Here is a 22,378-nt window from a genome sequence, read left to right as displayed (position 1 = left end):
AAGCTGAAAGATTTTTAGTGTCTCCCTTCTGGAACCTTCTTCAGTAAACAAAATAAATCATTTTCATGAACCTTTATTATACAGATTCTAAAATATCTGACCCTCGGGAACACACTTTAAAGCAGTTCCCGGGTGTAACATTTCCTTCCGTAGAAACACCAAAGGAACCAAAAAAAAAGTCCCAACAAAATCATTTCGGGAGCAAAACGACAACTGGTTCTCGTTGCAGAAAGAAAAGGAAAAAACTTTTCAAAAAATTCTCGTTACGTTACAGGACATTCCTACATGGTCGACCGTAACAATCGACGGGGAAGCTGGTTCCGCGGTCGATCAGCAGGCGTCGCCACTGTTACCAACATGGCCACGTGCTAAACGTGTTTACGCGAACGTGCGTCATCTTTCCTATTTTTCCTGTTCGTATTCCGAAGTATTGGCCGCGAGATTACGGTGAGGAGTTTCTTGACATGCGTGCGCGGTGACTGATAGTCATTTACGTGCTCCTGGCGGGCATGGCGGGCGCGAATGCGTCGATCCCGATGTGCACCTGCGACGTCCGGAATGTGGTTACCTGTTCCGCTGTCAAGCAGGATGCACCCACGAGTAGAGTAGTCAGGAGTTACCGACCCCACGGCAGCCTCGCCAGAGTGCTTTACGACAAGCAGAGAGCGGACGAACAGCTCGAGGCCTACGACAAGACTCAGGCAAGTGTAGCCCCGTAACTAGGTTACGTTTCTCGTCCAATCCTGAACCTCCGTGTCTCGGAGTCGCGCGTATCCGCCTTGCGAATATTTGCATTGCCGCCTGAGGTCACGTCATTGGTCCCCGGTACCCGTAGATACAGTAGGTCACGTCGATAAACACTCGAACGTATTCTTTTTATTACCGTCGAGCCACCATGAGCTGCGCCATTCACGGAACTGTTCTCAACGAAACCGTTGCAACAAGCAATTGCCTAAATTCATTTTCTACAGTACCGTAAGAAAAATCAATAAACACTAACGCAGAGATCGTAACTTCCCGGCCACCTCCAAACGGTATTAATTACTCGCATGGAGCCAATGCAATTTCCGTGCCATCGCAAATGCGTAATTCGTATTCGATATCGTCATCCTCTAATATAGCTTCCTACTTGATTATTCCTTGCGGGGTACTGTCCGTGTACTGGCAATGGCTGAGCCGATGCGATCGGTTAAAAATTCTGCAGAAATCGTGATGCAACTAGATTGTATGATTGTAAATAATCTGGTAGTTGAAGCTCCCTGGAGGGAATTAGCAGCCCCAGTCTACTCGTTCAGGATCAGTTTGCAGATTCTCGGCAGCTTGTGATCACTATAGCAGACCTGCATGATACGTAAACTCCCTAGGCACGGTTAGCAATGAGATGTGCCCAATATGGAAAAGTAGTATTGTTACGGTTCAGATAAGATAACGTCGATTTGTATGCAACTGATTCACACGTTATCCTCGAGTTTCGTTACGTACTCGACCGACGGGGACGTTAATCACGCTTAATTATACCGTTCCGAAAGAGTCCCTTTCCGAGAATTCAGTCTTTAAAATCTGGACTTCAGAAACCGTGAGCACCGCACGGGCCAGCAAGGCAATTAGGGATGCTGAGGGAGGAAACGGTCACAGGGGATGGGGTCGGAGGAGGGGGTCAGTAATAATTAGTACAATTACCGGACAAGGCCAACCACTGACTAAAACCTCTTTCCTCGAAGCTGCTCAAGAGTCAAGACCGTGCTCGGTAATTACGGGACAATTACGTCCTCGATATTCCTGAAACATCGAAGCCGCTTCGAGCGCTGCCCCCCACCTCTCTCACCCCCCCCCCTCTCGCAATTAGTTCTATACGCGGACCACGAGTTGATACTATTGATAATAACACCGGCCCATTGTTTTTAATTCGACTATCGCGTGAGCGCCGGTAATAAGGAAGAATTCTGTTTATGCAAACGGCGTGTCACAGTTTTGGGATCACCAACGCAACAGTGACTCGCGACGCTTGGCGAGCAGCGTTGTTCTTTTTTATGCCGATTTGTTGAACTGTCTACAACAATAAAAAAAAAAAACTTCCACCAAATCAAAGTAACTCATTTGTCAAAGAGTCATCTTTGTTATTTATGACAAAGAGGTGTAATTTAAAACTGGAAACATTAGAAGAATTTAAAAACACTGTTACACTGTTTTCGACCTATTAAATATACAAAGAAAGAAAATTAATTTCTATTTCACTCGAACTTGTTGCCATTGACATAGAATATTTTTATTTTGCACAAAGATCCGCAGTCTAGTATTGGCACCTGCGTGGGTAGATGTCGGACTAAATGTGGGTGAAGAACGAATATAAAATTTTCTATTTTTCGAAAACAATAGTTAATATCGCGTGTCTGGGCCTAAGTCAAACACGGTGGGACGCGTGCAAGTGGGGGTGGTAGGTGGCAAAGTAAAATCCATTCGCGGACGAGGCTGACTAGCGGAAGAAGGAAGCTTTTATCGGTGTTTGCAAGAACCTTTTGCTACGACAGAGAGCAAATCGATTCGGAAGGCTGGCTGAGCCTTCGTACTCGAGCAGGTGCCCGCAGGAAAAGAGAAGAATCCCATTCGGTCGCGTGAAACGAGAAATTTGAAATTCGTGAAAAGGGACGTCCCCGCGAGATTTCAACTCCCCCGAACCCTCTCCGCGACCAAAATCGACGCAAGACGTTACTGCTCCCCCTTTTCGTCCAACCCCCGCTTCGGCAACCCCTCCGCGCGGCCGTCGTCGACGGCGCGCTATGTTTCTGGGGCTGCCAACATCTAATATCCCTGAGCAGTCTGAAAACTTTACTCTCAGACAGAGGGGCGTGAATATGTCGAGCCGGTGGTGTTTTTAGGTTTTTAAAAGGCCGCCGCCACTGTCTTCGCCGGAGAGAAGGGAGAGACAGTTGCGGAGGGTGCTGCTTTAAAATATTAAATGACTGATGGATGGGACTCCTGAGAGAGCCAGGATAGAGGCCGCCGTTGGACGACAAAGATATTTACCACCGAGACGGTTACATCCTCCTACGGCTAGCCAGCTTTTACGCCACCGTTTCTTAGGAATTTTAACCTCTCGGTTGTCGGTGTTGTGGCTGTCGTCGATCTTCAAGAATCTAGAGCCACGCGACCAGCTAGCATGAGCGTCGAGCTGGTAGAATCCGTACGACGGCACGTACAGTGACTCCTACTAATATTTTAAAAATCGTATAACTTTGTTAACATTGGACCATACGACTTGGATTTTCTTAAGAAATTAGCACATTTGGTTTGCTACATAAAGTGAAAAAAAAATTTCTACATTGCGGAGAAAATACTAGAAATTGTATTTTGCAACTTTTTCACGTGGACTTACATTGAAAATTTAGAAAGTACCATTTGTAGATCTGTATGAATTGGAAATGATCACAAAAGGGCGAAATTCCCTGACAAGGCCAAGATTCTGCGACTTGCACCCTTAAGCTTTCATCGTTAAACGTTTGTAGCTCGGTGCAACGTTGACCGGTTCAGATGAAATATTCAGAATATGTATAATTCATACAGATGTACAAAACGTACTTTTAGAATTTTTAATATATGCTCGCATAAAAAAGTTGGAAAATACAACTCTTAGTACTTTCTCTGCAATTTCGACAAATTTGTAATTTTAATCAAACATTTTTTTTTTTCGCGTTATGTAGCGAACCAATTGTTCTAACTTCTCAAAAAAATTCAAGTAGTACAGTCCAATATTGACAAAGTTATGCGATTTTTAAGAGAGTCCGAATATTAGTGGGAGTCAGTGTATCTTGCTCGGACTGATAATAACGATAGCAATGCCGACGATTACAGCGTTAACACCTTCAACAGGAAGTCGGAAAAGAACGTCCTTCTGATTGCGGTTTGCTTCAACGGTTAATAAACGTCGTTTCCCGTGCGGCGCTCTTCGGCGGCTAATAATGGCCGACATTAACGAAGAACTAAATGACATGGGGAAACGATCTTCAGCTTTAACTCTGTCGACGCTTTCATTTAACTTGTTCGCGTTGAACGGACCATTTTAGAAGAAATGAAGACATAAGAATTATTATTTTACTGTTTTATACTATGTACTGTTATGTGTATTTTGAATTCAGTTTTATAAATTATCATTTGAAAATGCACATAATACTCATAATCTTATCTTGAAAATAGTATTAGAGTAATTGTTGTAGTCTGCCATTTAAGGGCAGTAGTTAGTCATCTTAGGCATTGTTATTATTATTTTATAATTGTTTGTCATATGGGGACATGGGGGTATACAATGGAAGTGAGGAATAGGGCTGATCATTGTGGTCATTCAAGTGTGTAATAATGTGTTAGTACATATTTTTAAGCAATTTCTTTTGAGAACACTTAACACTAAACCTACCAAGCATTAACAGTATCTGATAAATATTGCCTCGTAAAAATGGCAACCCCGAATTTATTTAGGTTGTCCGCAATTTTCAACATCACAAACACTTGGACAAGGAAATTTATTCTACTATTTTCCATAAATGAATTTTTATAGTTTCAATAATTGTAAACTATAAAACCGGTCGTTTCGACCGTGGTAGGTTTAGTGTTAATAATTTTACTTTTACTTAGACACTTAGGAGTCTAGTCATGAACAGGTCACACTTATTGTTCTTCCGTGACCATAAAATAGACAATATTTTCAACGCCATCAAGACGATACGTTTCGACGTACAATTGTCAATGTTTGCAAAGCTGAGTGAACATATACAAATGTAAAAACAAAAAACATCGTCGGCCCACGATTTCAACGCTTTGATACCAGCTGGAAGATAAATCTCCGGTCCGATAAATACACGGGACGCGACGGGACGCGACACGCACGATCAAGAATAAATGACAATGTAAATAATATCGAACACCGATATCCATTATGCCGTGGAACGGCTGCAAAAAGAGGAGAGACGGTTATCGGTCGCGCGACGAACACTCGGGATCGTTCGAGGCAGAAGTTGGCGAGAAATGATACGCCCCGGCGTTTATGGCCAGGGTAACGAAATCACGAAATCTTTCACTGAACCACCAGCGGGCGGAATCGCGCGGACGGATCTAGACCGATCGACGATAAACCGGCGCGGCGGATTTTCGTTTTATCAATTCGAATAATCGCGGCGCATGCGAGCGGGCCGCGCACGCGCGTCACGGTCCCCCGTCGAAAAAAGCTGATTTCTGGAGCCCCGCGAGCATCCGGCCCCGGTTCTCGAATAGTCGTATTTATGTCTTTATTCGTACGCAGAATACCGGTTTCCGTCGAAGAACACGATCTCCGGCGGATTCTTCAGCGCGTACATGATACGCTTTGTCGCCGAAGTTCTTACGCGCTCGACGCCGAGTCTCCGAGTCCCCGAGTCCCCTGATTTGAAATTCGTCGAGCAAAAAATCCACGAAGACGAATCGATGAAATGAAAGATTCCATTAAACGCGGCCCGCTTTTGCTCCGCCCCACCCCCGGGCGTTTCTCATTTCTGTCAATTACTTTTTACCGATCGCCGTTTCATCACGTAACCATGCAAAAATACTAAACGCGCCGGTGCCCGGCGTTTTTGCGTTTTCTTCTGTTCGTTTCGATAAAGTTAGCCGCGTAGATAACCCGCCCGTTTCGCTACCGCAGCTCGCTTTTTCCGCGCTTTCTGCGGGTTAAATGCGGCATTCGATGTCCGGCGCAATGGGTCCCTCTAGGCTAACATTTAATTATTCCCCTCAATTACGTTCCCGTTTTGGGCCGCAGCGGCTCCGTGGAAGAATTTCTGATTTTAGAAATTCAGTACGGTTTACACCGTTGCACATACGGCCGAATGACCAAATTACGACGACAAAAATATAAAATGAGATTTTATTTGAAATTCTGGTTAGAAATGGTTATAAGAAGAATGCTTAATAATTATCGTCGGAAAAGTAGCTACTTAGGGGTAATTGGGGTCATAAAAAAGGGTCAAGGGTCCATAGTATTTTAATTTAAAAAAAAATTAAATAAATTAAAACACTAAATTATTTCTGTAGGTTTTAGTGAGATATAATATGCAATAAGAATATTATTTTACAACCTCGTGTTTGTTGTTTGTTGTTAAAACGATCGTACATATATTTACAACCGCGCCATTCCATCAAAAGTTTCGGAACAAACACTTTAACTGTACGTTTCATTTGTATTATGCAATGTTTAGAAAGTTCACTAACACCAAACTTGTCGAATATATACTTTAACAATCGTTCATTACACTTAAATGACGAAAACTTGAAAAACTGTTCACTTCTTAACACATCAAACAGTTCTTTTCTCGTAATCTTCATTTCCTTTACAGCGCGGTCGACGCGACTACCTGTAAACAATCCGATCTATTGATCGATAGGGCAAAGATGGGGACTCATTTTTTAATTTTTTATATTCGTTATAAGCCATTTTTTCGAACTAGTAAAGAAAAATCGGTGTACTATTTGGAACTTTTTTTATCACTGTAGCTAAAGTAAGCATATTAATATTTTTTAACCAAAAATAGTATATGATAGAACATACAATATTAACAGTATGTACAACTTATCTTTGTGTTAGCAATAATTGCAGATGAAAGTACTATAACCTCACTTTGCGCATGCGCACCAACTACTATGTTGCATTAACAACAAAAATTCTCACGCTATATTGCAGGCCGTTTCTTAGAGTACGTTATGATGGTATTTGTCATTAGCTTAGAGAAAATTTATAAATCTACTTTTGTTGTCGTAATTCGTGCGTTGAGGGGATAGAACCTTTTTTTATTTCCAAACTAGAAGGTATAATCTAAAATATAGCGTAGGACTTTGTCGATATCTCACATATTTTTTCTGAGCTATAAATTATTACAGTTGATTGTTCCACCTGGAAAGCGGTACTCGCGATTTGAACTTATGACGATGAAATTTTCAGAATATCTATAATTGATACTGATCTACAAAACGTACTTTCTCAATTTTCAATATAAGCCCGTCTAAATAAGTGTAAAATACCACTTTAAAAAAAAAAAATTGTTCACATCATGTAGTTACGAAACCAAACGTTCTAGTTTCTCAAAAAAAAATCCCAATCATGTGGTCCAATATCAAAAAAGTTATAGTCTCATCAAGAGTGTCCGAATATTAATGGGAGTCACTATAAATGGTGATGTTGAACGTCTCATGGAGCAGAAGTTTAGTTTGCTCCAATATGCGAACCACAAAACAAGCCGAAGAATCTGCAAGAAAAAAGAATCGGAGCGCGTCATACTTATTAGGTGTTCCGTATAGTGAAGCAAATTAAGACTATCGTGACTATAGCATCGCGATACCGCGGCCGACTCGAGCGCCATTAACAACTGACGGTTCCCCGTGGGGACGAGAAAAAATATTATCGAGGAGACGATAGACTCCTCGCGAGCTTCCCTCTATGGCCGATCGATGAGGGTAGAGAAGGCTGTCATAAGACCGTGGAAAACGTTGGGAAGTCCCGTTGAAAAAATCCAGGAAACGGCCAGATGAGACCGTCGAGCCGCACGCATCGTAATTTGCAAGTTATTTTGCGCGGCTATACGGATCGGATAACGAAACCGCGGGACTGACACAGATCGTTATCGGCTCGTTCTGGAAACATTCCTCGGGCGCACGACGTAAATCCAAGGACGCACGTAACAAGAGAGTACTCTTCCAGGCGTTTCACGCATGATCGATCGTGACCGTGCATCAGGGAAAAGGAGTCGAAAAGATCATATCGATCGCGCGTAGGTACACGTCCGCCTGCGCGCGCTTCGTCTCGATAGCGATCTAATCCATTTCGAGCCTATGATACTCGCCGGGCTAAAGTGATTCGGTAACGATACTTGTAAACATCGATTTCTTATTCTTTAAAGTCCTCGACTCCGTTACCGATTTATTTCGCGGCTCCGACGATCGGTAACTTCTTCCCGCTCTATGACAACCCTATATATGTCGCCAAGGCCTGGATGATAAACGTCGTGAAATTATCCCCACTACCGCGGGGTGTACCCCATGAAGATGATTCATCTTACGAACAGCGAGACTTCCAGTTTCTTTTAATTTTTTACACAATCTTTCAAAAATCTTTTGTGAAGGGCATACGCGGTTTGGATATCTTCCACCGTACAAACTTCGAGCCACGATTGCGTTTCTCTTACTTTCTCTATAAATTAGAAGCATCTCTGGCTGTTCATCGAATGAAAATTTCATATTGACTATATTATGTTCACTAACTGAGAAACTGACTGACATTGAAAGACGTCGAATGTTTACATTTGAAAGTAATAGAATGAAAACAGTCAAATATCTCAGCAACGGTAAGTTTTAGGACAAATACACTTTATAATCGAGTATAAAAATTTGACGTTCCATTTAAAAAAGCAAAGGTGACCTCTATATCTTCTCCACTTGCAAGAATATCATTTATACCATATTATGTAGTTTCTCAAACCCTACAACTTCTGTAAATAACATTTTCTCGAATTGTTTGAAATAACCAAGATGTTCAAATGGACAGAGCTCGTGGGACACGCTGTATATCGAGAATCCACTGTATAGAGGGAATTAAATAATTTTGAAAAAATCGGCGGAAGGCGATTTGAGTAAACGAGCCGCCAGCAGAGTTCGCGTTGTTGTAATAATTCGGTGGTTTGTTCGCAAAAGAGCGAATCCAGCACGGGACGCTGTCGATGTCCCGGAGTCGTCGCCATTTACGAGTTCGATGACTTACGAAAGTCGAAACGCCTTTACGCGCAAACGAACTGATATTCTAGGCGCGGTCGAGTTCGTTAGCCGATCTTCGATCTCGATGAAAGCTCACGGTTAGTTACACCGACGCCTTTCCGTACACCGGTGGTTTCCCAATCAACAGATGCCGTCCGGGCTGCTCGCGGCACAGCCACGTCGAAAAAGGGGAACGCTTCCACTCTTGCACCCTCTCTTTACTTTTTGCAGCGTTGTGCTTGATACTGCGGAAGGTCCTCCGCTAATGAGATGTTTCGTTCCAGTTTAAAAGAAAAGCCGAACGATCGGTTCTTAGAAAAAGTCGCGTCCGACGAGCTGTACCGGGGAGAATGCCCGAAGCAGCTTTGCAGCGAATGGATGCTGAACTGTGCTCGTTTATTTAGAAGAGCGAGAATCGATTGTGCTGGCTGCGCCAATGCGTGCTTCGCTATTTCTTTCAGTGCCGAGCACATACTAACTGAAAAATTATATGAATAAATTATTCACCGGCATTATCCACCGGTGGTTATTCCATAATTTTTGGTAGTAGTGCCACGGATTTTTTAGTAGATCCACTGTGACACATTTTAACTTCTCACTTTCGATTTTAGTTGATCTAATCACTAGACGACGGATCTTGCAGAAATAAAAATGGATGCGAAATAAAAATTTTCTAACTGAATTGCAACGAACTAGAACGAAACGGAAGTTTATTTTCTTTCCTAATATGTTTAATAGAAAATAATATAACTGTACTTTCAAATTTGTCTAATGTTCTTACTATTTTAAATTACGCCTGCTCATTTTTGTCATAAATGCATTGAATCCGCTGTCTACTAATCACTTTGACTTCGTGGGAATTTTCGTGCTTGATATTCAGCTTTTTACATGCCAAATTTTGATAATTCCTTTCGTATCTTTTAACACTCGGTTTACGGGGTACCAAGTGTACGAGATAACAAGAATTTGTCTGTCCAAATTATTAGTCTTTTTTTAAATAATATACGGTGACGGCGGAAAGTATGTTGACACCTTTTCAAGCGGAATAACTTTTTAAAAATTGGTCCAAATGACTTGAATCTTGCAATGAGCTACAAACGTTTCAAGATGATCACACAAGGGCGAAATTCCTTGGCAAGGTCGAAAATCTGCGACTTTCACCCTTAAACTCTCATCTTGAAACGTTTGTAGCTCATTGCAACGTTGACCGATATCGATGAAATTTTCTATATGCATATAAGTTATCGAAATCTACAAAACGCATTTTTTAAATTATCGTTAGAGGCTCAGATAAAAAAGTTGAAAAACCATAATTTTTTAATTTTTTTATCATTCCAACCAATTGCAATCTAAAAAAAATGTTGGTATAGTCATTCTCTGGCAAACTAGTTGGTCGAACATCTAAAAAAGATTCAAGTCATTTGGACCAATTGTAAAAGAGTTATTCCGCTTGGAAAGGTGTCAACATACTTTCCGCCGCGAGTGTATACCCAAAGAAATAAATTTGTTGAATAATTCGTCATGAAAAATAGTAGAATCCGTAATTTGGCGGATCCTGTAACAATTTTTTCAGTTTTCAGTTTTCAATTTGCATTCGAATGAACATCGATATGTTTTTTTTCTGCGGGTACGCGGTCGCATCACGCCGAGGAATTGTTTCTCGCTTCCCGGTATCTGTAATTCATGGAATAAAATGGAGGTCTGCCAAGAGAGCGCACGTCGAATCACGGGATCTCGGATTTCTCCTCCCTAGTCGGTTCATTTCTTTCTGCTGCCGTGTCGGGTTCCTTTTTCTGGAAATCTCCCGTATTCGCGGATCGAGAGGGGCCCAAAGCACGCGTAAACCTGGCGTAAACTGTGAACAATAAACAACGCCGTCGAGCAGTTTATGCTTTCGGCGAGGAATACTAGGGATGTTTGGCCGCTCGTACGTGGAGCTCTTCGGATTCCTCGAGCGTGTTGGATCGCGAGTCAAACGCATTCTCTTCCTGTGCCATTATGTTATTGCTGCAGGCGGCGGCGGTGGCGGGCGCGAGCCAACGAGCGTTATATTGGCGCCGTGGGAGAGAATCGGCACAATCTTTCCACATTTCTGAACCCGCCATGCGATTTTACGATTCACCTAATTACACTGGCCAACTAATTTCACAACCCCCCCTTCCCATACAACGAAGACTACCGATGAATATTTCGAACGGGATCTAGGGCGATCCATAGAACATAATTTTCAATTTTTAATTTAAATTGCTTTCATTTTTATTTTTTTTTTCGACCCCCAGGCTGCACCCCTTGCCCATATCCGCCACTGGACATAGTGGTAGAAATTAAGATTTTTTTTTGGCGTTTCATCGAGTAATCTCGAGTATTAAAAGTAAGCAAAAATATCGTGTCCGCGGAATACAGCCGTTGACAAAGATTCGTGAAATGCGGTTATACGATTGTCTTTACGTTTCACAAGCTCGCCTACGCGTCGCAGTGTGCCGCTATAAAGAAGAGCATAACCGTTTCAGACAAAACGCGCTGAAAACGAGTCTCGTCCAGTGATCAACGGATCCTCTATAAACTCGAATTATGATGTCAGACTGCAGTTACCGCATAACTGGCAATTACCACGCTTTTAATATTCCCTCCATTTTCAATGTTTATTACATTCGCAAGAATAATACTTCGTAATAGAGGTTTCATAAAATCTTTCGTCACTCGGCGATCGATGATCAAACGAATAAAATTGTATGATAAATAGTGCATGTCATTTAACATCATTATTTGTCAATCAGTTAGAATCATACATAATACATACGAGAATTAATATATAAGTTCTTAAATAAATGAAAAAATACTTCATCTTTTTTAGTCTGCATTATTTATAAATCCACGATATTAAAAACCAAAATAAATTGAAAAAAACATCAACATTTCCGTAATAATTAACTTAAATTAATAAGGCAAGAATGGCTAATGATAATTTTCAACGATCCCAAATACAATGACTTTTCTGTCCAAGTCGAAAAGTGATTGGCCAATTTCTTATTTTATTATTTGTAACATGGAGAAAATTAAGAAAAGCTGTACCAGAGCTTTTTCGAAAATCTCTTTTTACTTTGGTAGCACGGCGCGGGTCGTTGACCTTTTGGATGACTGTGATCACCAAGTTGGCTACACGTGTCCCAAGTTTGGTCGACATCTTCCTATTCGGAGCGAGTACACTTTGTAACACGAATGGAATTAAGAAAACTGGACCATCGGTTTTGACAACAAAAAATCGGCTCTCCGTATTTTGTTTTGGTAGCACGTTGCGGGACGTTGATTTAGATGACTGTGATTTCCGAGTTGGCTACTTGTTACCCGAGTCGGAAGGTGATTGGTGTGTGGCGGAGACTACACGGAAGGTGTGCGAATCCGATTCTCTTCTCCTCTGCCTCTTTGACTGATTCATTCCGTCTCCATCCGCCGCGCCGCGCCAGTGCGCGCAGCGTCACAGAACGTCGCCACTAATGACGCAAAGAGGAATGCTGTCCGGCTGTCGGTACGGCCGCGTCGGTAGCCATTTGTAATTCGCTGAGAAAAAATTGATAAAAAGTCGAATCAGAGTGTGATGACGGTGGGAGATGACCAGCTACCTGCAATTAACTATGCTCGCTGCCTTGATATAATTAAAACTGTGCAGTCCCTCTCGTTTCTCTTTTTTTTTCTCTCTCTCTCTCTATCTCCCTCTCTCTCTCCCTCCTCACCTAACGGAACACCTTTTTTTAAGAATCCTTTCAATTTCCTCTTCTTTGTCACTGTTCCGATTCGGATAACCGCAAATATCGCAAAAAATCGTGACGAATGCACGTCCTGCACAAAAGTCTTACAGAACAGCGATGCGATACAGGCACGCGTTTTCTCACGTCCGCATTTGCAAAAGTGCTTCGGCGACTTGCACGCAATTACGTTGAAATTCTTCATTGTAATTGTGCCAACTGAAAAGATACGAGAGCCATAGATACTCAACACTCGGAGCTATTTTGCCTGGAGAATTCGGATAATTTCAATATGTTTACGATATATATAAACTTTATTTGGTCCCCTAAGGGTTACAAATCCTTCCATCGCCGCTTTTCCATTTTTAATTACACCTGACCTATCACTAATACGTTTACGATATATTTGTTACATATCTTTTCCATTTTGTTCATACGAAATCGAGTGTATTTACCATTAGCAATTTATTGAACGCAAAGACAGTTAATTGTTTTGAATTATCATTATTTTTAGTGGTGCCTCCGAGTGGAAACGTGTAATTGATCGACCGGCGAGTCTCTATTTGAATAAAATGTTTATTTTGCACCAGGCTCCGCTTGCGTTTGTGTTTAACAAGACGGATATTTAATTAGTTAACATTTTGCAACACGGTATGACGAGGTCTTCCGCGTATGGTACAACGGTATACGCAGTGACCGGGGTACAGTCGTCGAGAAAATTCCCGAAGAACCCGGCCGGTGGAAGGGGCTGGGAACAATTAAATTTTGATTGCAACGGATTCGTGCATTTCATCGTAGCACATTGTATCAGTTCCGTGGCGATTTAAAAAATTGCTCGGCACCGATGCGCCGTCCGACGATGACAGAGTCGACAGAATATTACAGAGATTCGCCGGAGTTAATTCCCGTGGGCCGTGGAGGAACTGTTTTAATTAGAAAATCTAATTGATGGCTGCGTATGGTGTGGCTGCCGAGCAATCCATAAACGACTTCTTAGGGCTGTGCACCTGGCCAACACACGGCGTTAATTACTCACCTTCTGCGGCCGGGTCCTTCCATCTCTCTGGGCCCACTCCCCCCTCCTCCTCCTCCTCCTCTCCCCTCTTCGCCGTGCTCTTCACCCTGGGTCCCCCCGACGTCGTTCTGCTCGTTTTTTACGAGCTCTCTTGACTCGTGAGCCTGAAAGAGTCGCGAGTGTAGGAGAATAAAGGGGGCCAACGGTGGGAAAAAGAGAGGAAAACGTCGAATCGCCGAGAGGGAAAAGGACGGTGTGGCGAAGTTAAAGGTGGCAAAGGGTGACGAAGAGAAGAAGAAGAAGACGAAGAAAAAGAAGAGGGGAGGGGGGAAAGCAGAAAGGAGAGAGAGCAACAAGTGTCTCCCGTCGCGAGGCGCAAAAGCATTCCTAATTACGCCCCTGCCCTTCAAGCGAGACGAGACAAAAAGCGCGTTGATTACATTTTCGTATAATTTCATCGGTCGGCTCTCGCCATTAAGAGCCACCACCGCGCGCAAATTAGATCGATTCTTTAATGCCCGGAGCCGCGTAATTGGTTCTCATTCTCGGAAGCTGACGATGAAATCGGATATCTGTCGTGTACCGGGACCATGGGTGGACCGCTGGGACCAATGGACCCGGCGTGGACCACTGGACCGGTCAACGTAATTGCTTCTCCGACTGTTTTGCGGTTCCGCGCGGCCGAAACCTTCGCCGGGCCTCGGCCCTCGCCGTGGAATATCGTTAATGTCGCGATATACCCGCGCTCGTTCGATAATGAAGCGAGAAACGCTTTTTGCCGGGACACTTTGCGGGATGTTAATGAATCGTAACGCCACGCGGCTATTATTTTAACGCACTCGGCCAAGCGGATTACCTATAGCTCTCCGCGGTCGCGGTCGTTACGCGTGCCGTGATTACCCGCGGAATTGAAAATATTCGCGAGTCCTAACAGCCTCTATGCAGTAAACACACTCGCGGCCGGTAAGTAGCCGGACACTTAGCGAATTCATGTAAATCGTGTACGGTAATGTCCCGATATGCGTTCGACAGATGCCCACGTTATTTGTGAGACGTTTATCCACACTACCGCAGGGTCTGCATCTTGGACGAGTCCGAAGATCGTCTAGATGCGTGACTTGACCCTATTAACCCTTAGCACTCGAATGGCGACTGTAAGGCGCCACTAAACATTGCTGTATCATTATTCAAAATATTTTTTACATTATTAAATTTGTTTGTATTCAATAAATTACTAAACACTTCAGTATTGTACGAGTAAATTGCATCATTTTCGTATGTATAACACCAACAAAATATATATGGAAGGGACATATTCTAGGTCGGAAGAAATGTTTCCTTTTGGAGTTAAAATAGCTTCGAGTGCAAAGGGTTTACACTAAACCTACCACTGCTGGTCAAAATGACCGGTTCCAGATTTTTTATTTTACAATTACTGATATTATAAACATGTTTTCGTGGGAAATGATTAAATAAAAATATTTAGTAAAGCATGTACCGCACGAAATCCGAACAAATTCAATCTCGTCAGTTTTATAAGACAACATGTATCAATTACCTTCAAGGCTCGGTAGCTTTAGTGTTAATAGGATTTTAAATAATTGTGTTGTACCAAGAAGAGGGCTTAACAATCAATGACGAAACTTTCAGTTTTTAAGTGTTTGTATGAATGATAGGCGTTATAGTCATTCCATGTTCACTTTGGTTGCAGAAAACGTTAATGTGGTGACGCTTTTCGTTACAGTGGTACAGGGTGGACACGACAAAAATCCGGGAGGATCTGGTCCGTCTATGGATCCCCCTTGGATCAGGCCCGCAACATGACCAACCCGATAAAACTGCGGAAGTCTTCCTAATGAAATCGGCTGAAAGATCTGACTCCTTACCGCTGCAAGCATGGCATTCTCTAGCAAGATCTGCACTGTCCTGGTTCATCAGCCGCACGTCCATAAATGGGTGAGTAGCTGTTCAACTTTCTCAAACAAAATTTATACTATTAGAACATTCTAGAAGGTATTATGCACGTCAAAACTTTGGGTTTTCTACCGAACAAATTTTGGTATTCTGAAAATTCGATTTTTTGAAACTTTAGAATCGCGCAAAGGACTCCGATAGAAGAGCCAAGCAATGCTTTTTCTTAAAACTGGAAATCGATTTTTAATGAAATGTTAATTACGATGTTGCCTATCAGCACTAGTTAAGAATGCTCATTCTTATAGTGACCAGGTGAAACAAGAGACAGTTTTAACGCCCATGAGTCTCACCGGATGAGAATTAGTCCCGTTTCATTTTTTATTGTATTGGAATAAGCATTTCTTTAAAATATGATGGTACAAATAAAGTGTAATTTGTTGAGTTAACGTGTAAAGCATAAATGGGTGAAGTATTGTCCTAGAATTTTTGTGCAATTATTCCTGGGCAGCGTATATGGGTCAATGCTACAATAAATTGTTGCTATTATTAAATAACCGCTCTGCAACGATGGTTTTACTATAATAATTATTTTCACTCCTATTTCTGTTACATGTACCAATACTATCTATCTATCCACTATCTATTCTAATATCAATGTCCATTTCCATGAAACCACTTAAAAGTTATAATAAAGTTTAAAGTTATAAATAAACGAAACCCTTTTAATTATACAATTAAAAGTATGAAGCTTGACAATAATTAAAATTAAAATTATTGTTGGAATAATTAAAAGTGGTATTATTACAATTAATCCACATTATTACAATTTTTAATAAACGTCTTTCATTACTATGCTACCTGACGTCACGACAACTTTATACCAACAACGTTTCGTCAGAAATTAATATAACATAGTTTATTTCCATGCATAACTTAACATAACGACTGAAAACTTTCTTACGAATCCTTACACTTCTAATTACTCGTTTCATCGTACGTTCCGATAAAAATACGCCTAATCAACCTATCGATGGATCAATCATTCCAACTAATAATACTCCGAAGAGCATATCGATGGCGCGATAACCCGTATCAAATTGGTCTCGGCGATAATTCTGGCTAGCAATTGTTCTGCAAAAATCAACGACAATTTCACGGAGGCGAATTTGCACTTCTCTTCATGCACTTCCGCAATGAATATAAAAGATACAAACTGGAAATTAAAAAAATGCATATTTTAGGTCGAATCCCTAAATCTAAGAAGTTGATTACTCTACTAGTTTGTTAGTTATCGTGCACGCCAGTTTCAAAAAAAGCATACTTTCGAGAAACGTGCGTACTGTACAATAAACAATAAGGCGATCCGAGCTAGGAAAACCCTCTTGTGTTTCTATCTGTTTATATTCCCTAAACAGTCCCATAAGTCCAACAATAATTCTCAAATAAAAAATTTTTTCAAATCGTTTTAAAATTGTTTTCACTGCGGTTGCGCGAGCGGGGCCCGGCTTAAATAATTTCAAGATTCGAAATACAGAACGATTTTCGTCGCGGGATCCACAGGCCCGACCGGATCGTGCAGAGGGTGAAACGGAAATTTCGTAGAGCGTTGAAACAATCCGGCATTGTTGCAAGTTTTCTATGGTCGCCGGGGCAAGGCCGAGGCCTACCGAAGGCAGATCGTTCGCGAGGTGATGAAAGGAGGCTTTCCCTTCTCGCCGGTTAATTAATAACCACGCAGATACGATCTCCGCCTATCTCGCTGTCCGATGAAGCTCGACAAGCTGGTGGCAAAGGCCCTAGCCATGGCTGTGCCGTTGCTGGCTCGGCTCTTAAGGTAGGCCCCGACGAACAAACAAGGAAAGAACGAGAAATGGGGAGCGAAAGAGAAGGAGAAAGAGAGAAAAAGAGAGAAAGAGAGTAAGTCAGCCGGTGAGAGAAAAGACAGTAAGATGGAGAAAGAGGGGCAGGCCTCAAGAGAAAGAGGAAGAGAAATGGTTATTGATGACCAGCTTTGTTTGCCCCCCGAACCGTTTATTAAAATCCAACGCGGGTGATTAACCTCTCCCCGACTGCGTCGTCCTGACAGCTACCAGGCGAAATACCTCCGCGGCTCCGGTGTGTATATAGGATTGACCGGGGAACCGTTTATTAAAATCCAACACGGCTATCTGAGCTACTAGGCGGAACAGCTCCGCGCGCCGCTTCATGAATTAGAATGATGTAGAAGTTTCTTCGGGGTGTGCTCCTTGCCCGGTGCTTGAATTGAGCAATTAACGCATTACCAACCGGACGCGTCCCGGGTCCTGTCCGCGCGGGGATAAATTCCTGATAAAATATAGATTTTCGTGAAACCGCTTTTATTGATCGTAAACGAGGATGAAATGTATCTCCGCGGTGCGCAACCCCCCGTAAAAGTCAATCCGCCGAGATTGTTAATATTATTCGTAATGCTGTAAATAAAGCTGAAATATGGAGAAGGGCGCGGGGGCGGCGAAAGATACTGTCGGTGGAGCGAGCGCGCATCGAAGAATACGCGCAGAGGCAACGTTACAAAATTATAGGGAACGGTGTCGTACCACATAAATAATGTTATCCTAATATTTTTTAAAAATTTAACCTTTAACAGTATCTCTTTATTTGTATACGGTCCAGCTAAGTGTGTCACTTAATTTACAATAGTCCGTTTTTTCTGTTTTGCTTTTTCATCGAGATGTAATGGTCACCTTGAGGAATTTACCCTTTGTAGTAAAGAGTAAATTTTGGCACTGTAATAGTTACCGAGACGTTCTCTATGAATGATTTTTTATACGATATAATCCATACAATGTAACATAATGTGAAAACTGAAAAAATATTGATCCGAATTTCGAGGCCACGATGGCCTCTGATTTGTGAGGGGAGACACTTAACAACGCGTAACGCATTTATTATTTCATTTTAAAATACAAATTATGCGCGACACGAAGAAAAAGGGTAGCAAAGGTAAACAGGATTGCGCGTTCCAAATTGCCTGGTCTTATCGGTTGGCTGTGCGCCATGAAATATTAAGATAATCGTCTTCTACATATTCAAATAATAATTCGACGATATCAGATAACATTATTCACGCTTAATCTCTCGAGTTTCATAATCTCTCATCCTGGCCGGCCATCGTAAAACTGAAATGAGCATTATCTGGGAGCTGTTATATTTCGGGGTCTTTAAACTCTTTTTGAAGTTCGTACGATTTATCTTATCAGTTCAATTATATCGACGAAGTAATACGTTCTCGATTTACTTCTAGGAGACTCAGAAAAAAAGTACAAATGATTTAAGCAAATCAGTTTATACAATGTAATAAATAAATTCAGTTCGTACAATCCATAAGATACCGCAAAACTAATGTTGTGTGTAAGTCAAGTTTAAGGAAGGAATTTCTTAATCTTTCTAAAATCGATTATTTATCAATCTTTGTAAAACAGTGAAATCGAATAATCTAATACTTCCTATGTGTTTTTCTTGTACATACTTCCATGATGTTACTCAAATTTTGTCGATACCATTTATTTAAAAATACAGATTGTATAGCCTCTGAGCCGGGACTCTGAAAATTGCTTGATTGACGAATGTCGTGATTTCTTCACTTTTTTCTTATTTATTCTGACCAAATAATTCGCATAGATATGTTGTAAATTTCTGGGCTTCCTTTAGTGTTTCGTGGTAAACGATTTGGACACCAAATAAAATATACTGATTTGTTACAAATATACGTATTAAATATTGTGCAAGTGTAATAAGAAGCGTGCAAGCTCACAGCGCAACATCGAGATCGACTAACGACGTGTACGGGTAATTTATTGCGACTCGCGTGCGTCAATTAACGAGCACCGATATCGAGTTAATCGGGCATATTTGCAGGAAATTTTATGTAGAAAATGAGGAGGGAGACGGTCGTGAAACTACGATGAAAAGAACGTCGAAGAAGTCACCTGGGTGACGTTCATGCGACGTTACAACACACTCCCGCTGAGAATATTCATTACATTCCCTTACGGTTGATCTCCTTCATGTTGGTAGCTCCTGGCTTCGAGGCCCGTTCGCTCTTCTCACAAATTAATCATAATTAGTTGTGAGATGTCCTCCAACGGTCCATTGCGGCTAAGAGAGACAGAGAGAGAGAGAGAGAGAGAGAGAGAGAGAGAGAGAGAGAGAGAGAGAGAGAGAGAGAAAGAGGAGACGATAAAAAACGAATGAAAAGGAGAGACACGAAGAAAGGAGAGACGAAAGAAAATCAGCCGCTCGAAGCGTGCATCCGCTCTCTTGATTCTCGACGAGGGTACCGACGCGTTGCCTTTTCGAATCTCCGCGCCATCCTGATTTTATTTTCGGGGCAAATTGCGCGCAATTTTCGACAAATGGGCAGGTGTCCGCGTAAGAATCCTTTCGCAGCTCCTGACGTCAATTAACAATGATTGGTCGTTGTCGAATGGTTATTACTTCTAATTGCTGGCCGGAAATCTTCCCCCAGCGGACCGTGAGTTTCTGCTATTTCCTCGACACCTCGTGATTGTATCAACATGCAAATCCGGTCGTCCGAGTGTACTTCGAGGAACGTCGAATAATTATGGCCCACTTATTTCGGTTTTTGCTCCGACACCAACATCACCAAGCTTTCGTGTCATTGTGTCGTGCAACGTCGAAACTTTACGTTCACTTCTCTTTTATATATTTTATTACGACGTTACATAGTTATTATATTACGAACGCAGAGATGCGTGACATCTGTGACCCCTGCCCCCCTTCTTTTAATATTTATTTTAATTATTTGATAATGTAACAACCCCCAGTTGCAAGGTATATTTAAAAATGCTAACCACTAAAATTTTACTAATATAGGATTATATAATTTTCTTTGAATATTTTCCCATATTTCTAATTGTCAAGACACACAATTAATTTTAGAGTTTTCAACACAGCTCCAGGATGCTGCGAACACTGCTTATTTCTGCCACACTGTGTACATTCAGTTGCTACCTGTTACGAACAGGTCGCTAGAGGTGGATAATCAAGGGAAAGGACTTTTTAGTTACGTATGCCACCTGTTATACTCTTGCCTCCTTTTCTACCTGACCAACGTCCTCATGAATTGTAACTACTAAGAGGAGACTGGGTATTTTACTTTGTTTCTCATAACACAATAAACTTAACGATCGTATTCAGAGATAATTCATGTACTCCAAGAGAAGAAGGAATCCTCGTCGACTGGTGGTACACGGGTATTATGCTCGGCAGTTTTATAATGAACGTCGTCCGAGTGGTTAGAGGACAAGATCAGGAACTTTAATTTTACTAATACTATTAGCTCGTCCACACTGTGTCCTGTTCGAAGAATACGAAAATTTAAGACAATTTCTTTAATAATAATGAATAATAATCAATAACTGTTTATTCTAAAGATATTTGTCGGATTTACGTTACAAAAAAAAAAGGAAAAATTTTAATTTCTTTTCTCAGGAAATAGTTTTACTAAATTTAACATACCGTACAGTTTCTGGAAATCTTACTTTACCTAATATAATCAAGAATAATTTGGATCGAAGAAAAATGTTATGTGAAATTCCCCATTTTGGACATCATGAAAGTGTTTGGAAATCTCTGATAAACATTTAAAAGACTGCATGTATCTTCTAATTTCTTCAGATCGTCAAAATTTATAATAATTGTGATTTAAGTTATAATTGCATGGAGTTTTTTGGATTCGGTAGAAATTACTCTCTAAATACATTGTGCAATGCAATTGCTCATATTCTATAACGATCGCAGATGGAATACAATTTCTGGAACAGCATTTTATATTTTACTAAAAATACACGTTATTTAAAAAGGCAAAAATTTGAATCCAAGTTGCAAACCAACCCAGCGTGTGAGCGTTGGCATTGTTGCTTTTGGCTTTTCATCTCCAGCAGCAGATAAATCATAGACAAGCTCACTGTCTACACGCACAGCGAGAACCGTGTTGACTTTTCTCGCAGAGTTATTTCGCTGAGAGACCCAACCATAGGTGAAACCACTCGATTCTCCAGTCTCGAAAAATACTCGTCGCTATACTTGAGTTTACGAGTTTCGGTCAGTCGAGAAAATCGTTATGTAATCCTCGCGGTACCGTTTGTTTGCTGTACAAATTCATCTGCGTAACGTCTGCTGATATTCAAGCAAATATATTAAGTACATCGTTGAATTCAGAATTAAATATACTCGCATCAGTTTTAATCATTATTTTCTACGAATCGCGCTTGGACATTTATTGCCTTATTGGGGCCTATGTTTTTATTTTTAATAATTTCTGAGTTAGTTTCTCTGCTTGGTATCTCTTCAGATAAAATGAAATTCGTGTCATATTTCCAGAGTAATAATAAAGTACACGAGAACCGAGTGTAAATTGTGTCAAAAATTAAATAAGCCGGAAATCTAGGATAAATATTTTGTTTTCACGCGAAGCTTTCTCTTAATGAAGATGAATTAGAAAATATTTGCACATGCTATAGTATAGGTATCGGCTGACATGTCTGTTCATGACGATCCATTTCTACTTCTCGCGTAGACTATTTAACAGATTACGCGTCGAGCCGTATCTCCTTGATTTTTCATTCAAGCTGTTTGCCGTTTTCATTATGGATTAATATATTATCAACTGCAACCGCAACATAAATCATAGTGCAAGGGGTTAATCAGCGGAAAGGATTGATTAGCAGGACGCGAACGCGAGATGAAGCGGAGGGTGGTGTCACGGTGTCTGTGAGTGGTGTGCGTTAAAACGTCGGGCACCGCCCCTCGGTTATAATTAGTGGTCATAGCCGAGAAGGCACAGAGAAAAAGACAGAAACCTGCTGGTTTTATAGGGGTCGATGAGGCGGCGCCCTCGCGCTTTTCCATTAGACGCGAGAATTCGCGCCTGCGCCCCTCG

At 41.4% G+C, this 22,378-nt stretch overlaps 1 protein-coding gene across 1 annotated transcript in view; it reads left to right on the top strand.

The window, feature by feature from the left end:
* The first annotated feature begins 339 nt into the window (after window positions 1-339).
* Window positions 340-22,378, top strand: part of LOC143356034 (protein-L-histidine N-pros-methyltransferase) — a 32,222-nt gene continuing 10,183 nt past the window's right edge. The window contains exons 1-2 of the mRNA XM_076791380.1: window positions 340-701; window positions 15,266-15,477. Coding sequence (XP_076647495.1) covers window positions 510-701; window positions 15,266-15,477 — 404 coding nt within the window. The 5' untranslated portion in view covers window positions 340-509. The remainder of the gene's footprint in view (window positions 702-15,265; window positions 15,478-22,378) is intronic.

Source organism: Halictus rubicundus, chromosome 8, assembly GCF_050948215.1.
Source record: "Halictus rubicundus isolate RS-2024b chromosome 8, iyHalRubi1_principal, whole genome shotgun sequence".
Taxonomy (NCBI): Eukaryota; Metazoa; Arthropoda; class Insecta; order Hymenoptera; family Halictidae; genus Halictus; species Halictus rubicundus.
Note: the sequence above shows the minus strand (reverse complement) of the source record. Positions and strands in the feature narration are given on the sequence as shown.